Source organism: Podarcis raffonei, chromosome 13 (genome assembly GCF_027172205.1).
Source record: "Podarcis raffonei isolate rPodRaf1 chromosome 13, rPodRaf1.pri, whole genome shotgun sequence".
In the NCBI taxonomy this organism is placed as follows: Eukaryota; Metazoa; Chordata; class Lepidosauria; order Squamata; family Lacertidae; genus Podarcis; species Podarcis raffonei.
In genome coordinates this window covers 47,414,422-47,424,097 of record NC_070614.1, presented here as the reverse complement: position 1 = coordinate 47,424,097, position 9,676 = coordinate 47,414,422, and the positions used below count along the sequence as shown (strand labels likewise).

The following is a 9,676-nucleotide window of genomic DNA, read 5'->3' as shown; positions in this document are numbered from 1 at the left end:
ACCCAAACACTCAATCTCATTGCACTCTGTGTGCTTATCGCACAACAGAACACCTCGCAGGTCAGTTGCACTATGTTATTTTCCGTTCAACAGCCTAACAGCCCACGGATAGAAGCTATTTTTTAGCCTGTTGGTACAACTGATTATACTTCTTTATCTCCTGCCCGAGGGTAGAAGATTAAAGAGGTGGTGGCCGGGGTGTGAGTCATTCCTGAGAATTTTTCTCGTTCTCCTAAGGCTACGAACCCTTGCAATGTCATCTAGCGGACTCAAGGAACAGCCCTGATACCATGTGCTGTATTCACCACCCTCTGTAGAGACTTTCTGTCCATGCCAGCATACCACACTGCGATACAATATGACAGGACACTTTCTATTGTGGACCAGTAAAAGGAGTGCATCAGTTGTTGTTTCACATTATTCTTTCGCAAGACCCTGAGGAAATGGAGGAAATGGGCCTTTCTGACCACCTGAGTTATGTTGATTTTCCAAGTGAGGTCCTCTCTAAGGTAAACTCCCAGGAATTTAAAGGAGGAGACTCTCTCTACACAGCCCCCCCCCCCGATATACAACGGGGCAGGTTCCCCTCTCTTCCTCCAGAAGTCCAACACCATCTCCTTTGTCTTACTAATATTTAGGTGCAAGTTATTGTCTAAGCACCATGTAGATATTTTTTGAACACCCCCCCTGTACGCTGTTTCTTCTCCGCCTGCAATTAGGCCCATTATGGTAGTAATCATCTGCAAACTTAATAATTACTGTAGATGGATCAGATGATATGCAGACATATGTGTACAATGTGTATAGGTAGGGACTTAGCACACATCCCTGTGGGGTGCTGGTGCTAAGCTTCAACGAGGTAGATGGAACAGATGAAAGTTAATATAATAGTTATATAATAAAAGGTAAAAGTAAAGGTACCCCTGCCTGTACGGGCCAGTCTTGACAGACTCTAGGGTTGTGCGCCCATCTCACTCAAGAGGCCGGGGGCCAGCGCTGTCCAGAGACACTCCCGGGTCACGTGGCCAACGTGACATCGCTGCTCTGGCGAGCCAGAGCCGCACACGGAAACGCCGTTTACCTTCCTGCCAGTAAGCGGTCCCTATTTATCTGCTTGCACCCGGGGGTGCTTTCGAACTGCTAGGTTGGCAGGCGCTGGGACCGAGCAATGGGAGCGCACCCCGCCGCGGGGATTCGAACCGCTGACCTTTCGATCGGCAAGCCCTAGGAGCTGAGGCTTTTATCCACAGCGCCATCCAAGTCCCTAATAGTTATATAATAGTTATTGCATAATATCTTACTTGGTTATGTCTGCTTGTGGTTTTCTGATTCATGGTTCTCTGCTGCCCCCTCTGGGATCTCTTTACTGAATGCAGGGAACAGGTTTTTCCCCCTTAGGTCTGCTGGGATCCCTCATACTGTTGTCTCTTCCACACTTCCACTTGTTTCACCACTTTCCCCCAGGAAAACCTGCTGTTTACTGTTGAATAGGAGCAAACGTCAATGGGGTTTTCTTCTGTGGAATGACATTTGTGGTAAAGAATGGACTTTCTTTGGAAAAGTGGTGTGGCAAACCAGACACCCCTTAGTCCTATGCCTAGAAAGCATGGGACATGCAGAAAACATCTTAGACCCATTCTTTCTAAGTGCTGGAGAAACAGAAGTGTGGACAAGCCCCGTGTCTCTCACACAGTAGTACAAGGCCGTGTCTTCTGCTCTCAGGCTGTTCATCTGCAGATGGAAGTTGGAGTCACCTTTAGAGGCCCATAATTGCCCTTGCATTGCAGAAGAATAAAAACTGTACCCAGGAGGTGGGATCATAATACCAAATAAGCCATTCCAATCCTTTGCCAAGTTATTTGCAGCATCTGCTCTGAAGGAGCTTCTGGGGTTTTTGTACAAGCAGGAAAGCAGAAGTTGTCACTGTGTCTCTTGCACAGTAATACAAGGCAGAGTCCTCAGGCTTCAAGCTGTTCATTTGCAAATAGGCTGAAGTTTGAGGATTGTCTCTGGAGATGGTGAAGCGTCCCTGAACCTTGGAATTATACCATTGGCTACTTCCAGAAGGGCTGCTAACTCTAGCCACCCACTCCAGTCCTTTCCCAGGAGCCTGACGAATCCAGTGGATATCATAACTAGTAAAGGTGAATCCTGAAGCCTTGCAGGAGAGTCGGAGGGAGCCTCCAGGAGCTACAGCTCCTCCTCCAGTCTCCACCAACTGAACCTCTGAGTGACAGCCTAAAAAATAGAAGAAAGATAATCAGGGGATACCTGTGTAGAAAAGTTTGCAAGTCTCCAGGATTTCCAGTGAGAGAAATATTACCTGGGAGAGCTGTCAAGAAGAGAAGGAGGTTTAACCAAAGAATCATATTAGTTTGGATCATCTTCTTGACTGGCTCAGTCTTAGCTGGCTGGAGGCTGCAGGACTGAATTGGAAAGGGCACCTTTTAAGGCAGTGATGTGGTTCAACTGATTTGCATGTGCTTCATATAATAACCTCCTTTCCTCTGAACTCTTAATTCATGATTCTTTCCCAGCTAAATGGCCACAGAGAAGAAGGGGAGCAATTTGCCTTTGTTGGCAATGATTTTGGGGGTGAGCCTGCCTTATTGGGTGCATCTCACCTGGCAGCAGGTGGAGGTGTGTTGTTTTCTGTTGAGAAAGAGTAACCTTTCATCGATGTTCAATATGGACAGTTTGTTCCAGAGCAGCTCCCTCAGGATTGAGTCAAAGGCTTCTTTTAGGTCCAGAAACGCTGTACAAAGTTTTTGATTAAGAACACTAGAGTATTTATTCACTAGGTGGGAAAGTATGACACAATGACTCAAGGTGGTTTTGCCCTGGAAAAAGCCCATCTGCTCAGGGCCTGGTAATGCAAATTGGGACATCCACTGGGTAAGCTTTCCCAGAAGTTGTTTAGCATATAGCTTCCCCAATATGGAGAGGAGGCTTATTGGTCTGTAGTTGGATGGTAATGTGCACTCTCCCTTTTTGTATATTGGAATGATGATTGCACTTATCCATGCCTCTGGCATTAGTCCAGACATATATACCCTTGTGAATAGGTTGGGCAGCAAGAGAGCCCAGCAATCAGGGTCTAGTTTAAGAACATTAGGACTTGTACCATCTGGGCCAATGGGTTTCACTTAGTTAAACTGGCCTATTAACATTTTTATTTCATCTCATGAAACTGGAGGGCACTCGGAGTCATCGATTTGCATAGAATGATGACAAGCTGTCCCACTGGAAAGATCTTTATGCAAGGCACATGAATAGCAGGGGAACCAACCACTAGGAAAAATAGGTGGAGAGGAGAGGTCATTGGTGTTACATGCCCCAGAAACTAAGGACCAGAATTTTTTTTTCATTAAGGTTATGGCATAGTGGAGTTGTACCCATTGTTTGTTGGTAGGTTTGGATCTCTCTCTTTTTTATAGGATGCCGCAGTAAATTTTTAGACCTGAAATATTCCAGGGGTAGGGTGGTAGCCTCTTTTTTACAGTGTTGTCAGGAGATATTCCGGATGTGTGCTTTGAGATCTCTGCATTCCTTATCAAACCACCAGCAATGGGCTCCCTGAATTGTTTTCGCACTTTGAATTGTTGTTTTGTAAAGTCATTCAGAGATGTTATTAGAATTTCAACTGATGCCGCAAAGCATCTGACGCTTCTCTGCTCAATTTGCATTTTCAAAAGTGGTTTCCAGAATTGTGGGGAAATCTCTTGAGGAGTCAAACTCTCAGGGGACTGGTACAAATGAAGCAGAGGAAAAAAAACAATTGTCTTTGTGGAAGAAAACACACACCAACATACAGTTACACAGCACCCCAATCTCTGAGCGGTGCAAGATTCCGAGGGTTCCAGGCACTCACCGAGGGTCTGTATTTCCTTTTTGATAATGAGGCACTATAGAGACTATGTTGTCTTTATGATATATGGTTTATTTAAACATATATACAACCTGAGCCTGTGATGGAGGGGCTCACAACATTGACACCCGAAGAGGATATTACTTCTCTCATAACTGTACAGAATCAAATCCATCATCCCAGTTGATGTTTAGCTTCATACATGCATAGGGAAACATGAGAACCTTACCCCCAGGGAATGCTTTTGCTCAATTTTTGCCGTACCTCTTTATTATTCTCATTGAATTCTTAACTACCATTGGTTTTGCAAGCTTATTTATTTATTGTGATTGAATAGAACGAACTATCTTTTCACAGAAATGATAGGTTCCAGCATGGAAGCGTCTCATATATTTTCATCTTTGCTAAGGAAGCAAAACCATGATATTTGGCTGGATGCACAGAAACATACAGCTGGAATAGACTGACACGGGAATCGAGTCCACCATCATGATTACCTGCCTCAATACAGAAAAGAACATGAGAACCTTTACCTAAAAAATGCCTCAGTACTTCTTTAATTTTCTACTTGAATTATTTTGCATTGCGTTTCCAAAGTAATTTATGCATTCCGATTGAATAGAACCAACTTTCTGCATTCAGAGTCAGTTTCTTCTTTTTGTTCAGAGTCCCAATTGCCGTGTGTCACTGTGCTATCTCGAGCACAGAAATACACGGCTGAGTCAGCAGCTGTCAGGGAGTTCAGTTGGAGGGAGAACTGGTTCTTGGAGTTGTCTGAAGAAATGGTTACACGGCTCTGAAGAGAAGCAGCAAACCATTTTCTCCCATCATGGGGGTATATTCTTGCAACCCACTCTAGACCTTTGCCAGCAGGCTGACGGACCCAGTTCCAAACATAGCTTGAATCAGTGATGGAGACACCAGTAACTTTACAGAGCAGACGGAGGTTCTCTCCAGGTCTCACTGTTCTTGGCCCAGAAGAAACAAGCTGAACATCGGAAAGGACCCCTTGAAAAAAGAGAAATATAATGAATTGAATTGAGCATCATTTAATGAACATCATCTAATCACTGCATGAAATCAACCTGTATTTTTGAACTTCCCCTAGAATATACAATTACATTTTTGAAAGGCCACCAAAGAAAACAAGAACAGCGGGAACTTCATGGTTTTAACAAAGAAGTGTCCTAGTGAGGTGGGAAAAAGGAGGATTTGGACATGGGAGAAAGTCAGTAATTTATACTGAGGGGACCTCTTTTGCTGAGAGTTCCTCAAGACCACCTCCAGCCTGCTTGAGTGATTTGCATGTGCCCTTCCTTAGCAAGATATGCTATATAAAGAGACTGTGAGAAACTGGGCTGAGCTCAGGGCTGGCCTGCTTTCCCCTCAGGTGTGTTTCCAATATGTTAACAAACATGTTTACTGTAAAATCAGTATTATAGATTTTGAAGTACATAATTTTCAAGAAATCATGCTTTGGATATCTGCCTTGCTTTCTGAACCATTTTCTTAGCTACAGTTCTTTTAATGTCAACTGTCCAGCTAATTCAGTATCAAGGTTTGACCAAAGAAGGGGCGTTATGAGATCACTTAGAAGCATCTCAGTCAAAGGTCCACTCTGAATGAATTGAAGGATAAGGCTCTTCTATCCAGCCTGTGTTTCTGCTGGTAAAGATGAACACACTCATAACTTTCACAGGAACATGAGATCCCTCTCAGACTGCCTAAACCCTTCTCTGCAGAAGTTTTCTGGTCCAAAGAGCCAGCCCACCAATGACTTGGGGTGAGTCATCTGCCTTATGTGGCACCTAATGGAAGTGGCAGGAAAGCTGCCTCAGTGCTGCTTAAATCCCAATGACCTTCATGGTTGATTGGAACTCTGGTCTCCTGGACCCTAGTCCATCATTCAAACCACTACACCACACATTCTCTGCAGTGTCATGTCATGCTTGATCATTGGCCATGCAGAGAAAAGAAACCAATTATTCCCCAGGGGAGGGAGGAGAGGGATAGGGACAGAGGATCCTTCTTCTGCATCTCCTCTTGGAATCTGCATGCTGGCTTGGGGGGTGGGGGCTTCATCCATGCTTGCATAGCTCAGCTCAGCCCTTCCTTCAATGCAAGACATGAAGTTGGAGCCACCCCAGGAAGTTCAGACAGGGATCTCAATCCTGTTGCTTGTGCTTGAGCCATCATGGTCTGATCTGCATGTATGACCTTCAAACCTCTCAGCAGTGCTTCTGTCCGTATGCCAAGGACAGTGGATTTATCAAGTTGGATTTATTGCCTGTCTACAAAGGTGGTTTGAAGAGCATGTCAAACATGGATGCATTGATCATCTGAACCTTTCTAACCATAAATGCTTTTTGTTGTTGTTCATTTATTCACCATCATTGTTATGTAAGGAAGCTTCACAGAATCAAGAAAAATGCTTTCCCCTCCCCTAAATAGTTTCTCTTAGGGATAAAGAGACCCCAAATGGAAAGGGAATTTCCCTGTGAGCTGCACAAGAAGGGAATGGTGAGTGATGAAGGCTTGTATTTTGTTCTGTGGAACAAATAACAAATATTCAAGATTGCACAAAATACATATTTGCGACCAAGCACACTGCTTTGCCCCCACGACTGAGAGGGCCGAGGCCACCCAGTTTAAGTACACCATGCACGCATGCTCGGGGCATGCTGCCATCACTCATTGACCCAGGGGCAAAGTGGAGGAAAATAGAAAGCAGCTTTGCCACCCCTCTCCTTGGCTGTGCTGCAACGCAAGAGGGAGCTGCCGAGGCAGTTTCCTCATGCCTGGCTGCAGCCTCCACTCCAGGATCAGTCCTCACCTGGGGGCAGAGACAAGGGCTGTTGGCTGCAGTGATAGGCAATTGTTTCCCCTTATATAAAGATGTAAGTATGCAATTGATTTATGGTCATTGTGTATGATGTTAGAAATACTCAGAGTAGACCCACTGGATTGTGACAGGCAATGGTTCTCCTGAGTCTCAGCTGGAGCTTTTTTACATCTCTTCTTAAATGAATCTTTCACTGGACATGGAGAATGAGGATGGAAAGCTCCGCTAGATCAGTAGTGAGGCATCACCTTGGTACCATATATCAAATTGAAACAAACATTAAAATGGGGGCATTCACTAGATAGAGGGACAAACAAAAAGAAAATGGGGGTGTCAGGATAGTAGTCTGTCAAGCACGTTCATGGAAAGAAAGCTACAGTAACAGGAAATTGGTTCCCCCTTTCGTTGGAGATCCTGCAGAATGAGGAGGGTACATTCTGCTTGCAAAACATGTGTTCTATGGTTAATCCTCCTCATCAATGTCATAAGCCCAATAGAATGTCCAAACATATATAATGTTTAGAATTCCTGAGATACATCTATCTTCATATATATCACCCAGGTTGCCATGAAGACTGATTAATCAGGAGGTTAGGCTGAATGGAACTCAATGTTCAAGAGATCAGCTTCCTCTCTTTGCAATATAACATCTTTATGTTTATGAAGTAGAGACAGAAATGTGTGTTCAAAATCAGTTTCCTCTTTTTGTACACATCCCTCATTGGCCTTCTCTCACTGTGTGTTGATCGGGCACAGAAATACACAGCGGAATCGGCAGCTGTCAGGGAGTTCAGCTGGAGAGAGAACTCATTCTTGGAGGCATCTGAAGAAATGGTTGCTCGGCTTTGCAGTGAAGGGGCATACCATTTCCCCCCTGAGTTGTGATTTATTGCTGCAATCCATTCTAAAACTTTCCCAGGAGGCTGACGGATCCAGTCCCAAGCGTAACCAGAAATAGAAATAGAGAAACTTGTCACTTTACAGACTAAGCTCAGATTCTCTTCCGGTCTCACTGTTCCTGGTCCAGAAGGTGCAAGCTGAATGTCTGAAAAGGCCCCTTGGGAAAGAGAGAAGATTGCAATGAGCATCAGACACCATCTAATTCATACATTAAGTAAACAGAGCTGTCTTAATTTTCCCCAGAAGGTATGCTTACATCCTGGAACAGCAGCAAAAGAAAACAAGAACAGAATGAACTTCATAATTTGTATAGGTAGCCTATTGAGGAAAGATGATCTTTTGAAGGGGAGAAAAGGTCAGGGTCTTTAATGTGGTGAGTTTCCTTTTGAAGAGGAATTCTGCCCGCCCCCATATCTGCATGAGCCCCTCCTCCAATGACAGATGGCATATAAAGTGGCTCTTACAAGCAGAATGGTGCGGGCTTTTCCAGGTCTTCCTTATTTGTCATTGAGAATGCCTGGACAGAAAGATGGTTTCCCCTCCCCAGCACTTGCTCTTTGGTACATCACTGCTCTGGCATGTCTGCAAAGGTTCTGTCCTACAAACTTGACTCAGCAGACAGAGGGGTGGCTCTAAATCCCTCCTCTTTATCCTGCCTGCTGGGACTGCATAAATAGAGAGAGAGGGTGAAGCTCCTGAAAGATATGATTGCATAACCTCCAAGATTCCTCAGATGAAAATAAGGACATTCATCACTCCCCACCCCCCACAACTGACCCTCCTTGACCCACTTTTTATTCTCTCCTATGCCATGCATTTCCTATCAGAAGAACAGCCAGGGCCACCACACAGAAGACCCATCCTCCACTTTCCTGAGAACGCCCCTTAATCCCATTTTTTTTTATTGTTTTCTTTGATAGATTTACAAAAAGAAAAACACAACCAATAAATAAATTTTAAAAAGTGGCAAGATTAGATGTGGACACACAAAATATTTTTTTAAAATTAAAAAAGATCAAGCCTTTTTTTATTATTTAAAAAGATCAACTCTTCCCCTCCCCAGTGCAGTTCAAATTGAAAGCTAGGAAAAGGTGTCAATTGACTATTCAGATTTTTGTTTGAACTATCCAGTTCATTCCGTACAAACATTAAGAAATGCTAATAAGATTTCAGATGGAAGTTTTTTCTGAGCCTACATTCAATTCCTTTCACTATGTCTCTCTTGCACAGTACAGTGGTACCTTTGGATGCAAACGGGATCAGTGGTACCTTTGGATGCAAACGGGATCCATGCATCTGCGCATGTGCGGGTTGCGATTCACCACTTCTGCGCATGCGCGTGACATCATTTTGACCATCTGCGCATGCACCAGCTGTGAAACCCGGAAATAACACGCTCCATTACTTCTGGGTCGCCGCACCACACAACCCAAAAATACTTATCCCGAAGCTACTTCAACCTGAGGTATGGCTGTAATACACAGCTGTGTCCTCAGGTTTAAGGTTGAGCATAGCATTTCCAGATTACTTTATTCCCAGTCCAGGAGGACCACAACATGCTGGTGGCAGAAGCTGCTCCTGAATATCTTCCACTGTAAATAGAATTTTTGAAAGAACAGAAATCTTGAGGGAATAATGAAGCCCTATGAGAGAAAGAAAGGAATGGGCAGGATGAATTTGCTTTGAATGGGTTTACTGGGTTGGAACAAGATAATAGAATCATAGAGTTGGAAGAGATCACAAGGGCCATCGAGTCCAACCCCCTGCCAAGCAGGAAACACCATCAGAGCACTCCTGACATATGGTTGTCAAGCCTCTGCTTAAAGACCTCCAAAGAAGGAGACTCCACCACACTCCTTGGCAGCAAATTCCACTGTCAAACAGCTCTTACTGTCAGGAAGTTCTTCCTAATGTTTAGGTGGAATCTTCTTTCTTGTAGTTTGGAACCATTGCTCCGTGTCCGCTTCTCTGGAGCAGCAGAAAACAACCTTTCTCCCTCCTCTATGTGACATCCTTTTATATATTTGAACATGGCTATCATATCACCCTTTAGCCTCCTCTTCTCC

The 9,676-nt window shown here is 44.2% G+C and overlaps 2 gene segments (V, D, J or C); both read right to left on the bottom strand.

Moving 5' to 3' along the window:
• Positions 1 to 1,855: 1,855 nt before the first annotated feature.
• Positions 1,856 to 2,401, bottom strand: LOC128399163 (Ig heavy chain V region 914-like). The segment is given in 2 exon segments: positions 1,856 to 2,238; positions 2,324 to 2,401. Coding segments are annotated over 2 exon segments (444 nt in total).
• Positions 2,402 to 4,469: 2,068 nt separating this feature from the next.
• Positions 4,470 to 5,058, bottom strand: LOC128399162 (immunoglobulin heavy variable 4-38-2-like). The segment is given in 2 exon segments: positions 4,470 to 4,876; positions 4,990 to 5,058. Coding segments are annotated over 2 exon segments (453 nt in total).
• Between the last annotated feature and the right edge of the window lie 4,618 nt (positions 5,059 to 9,676).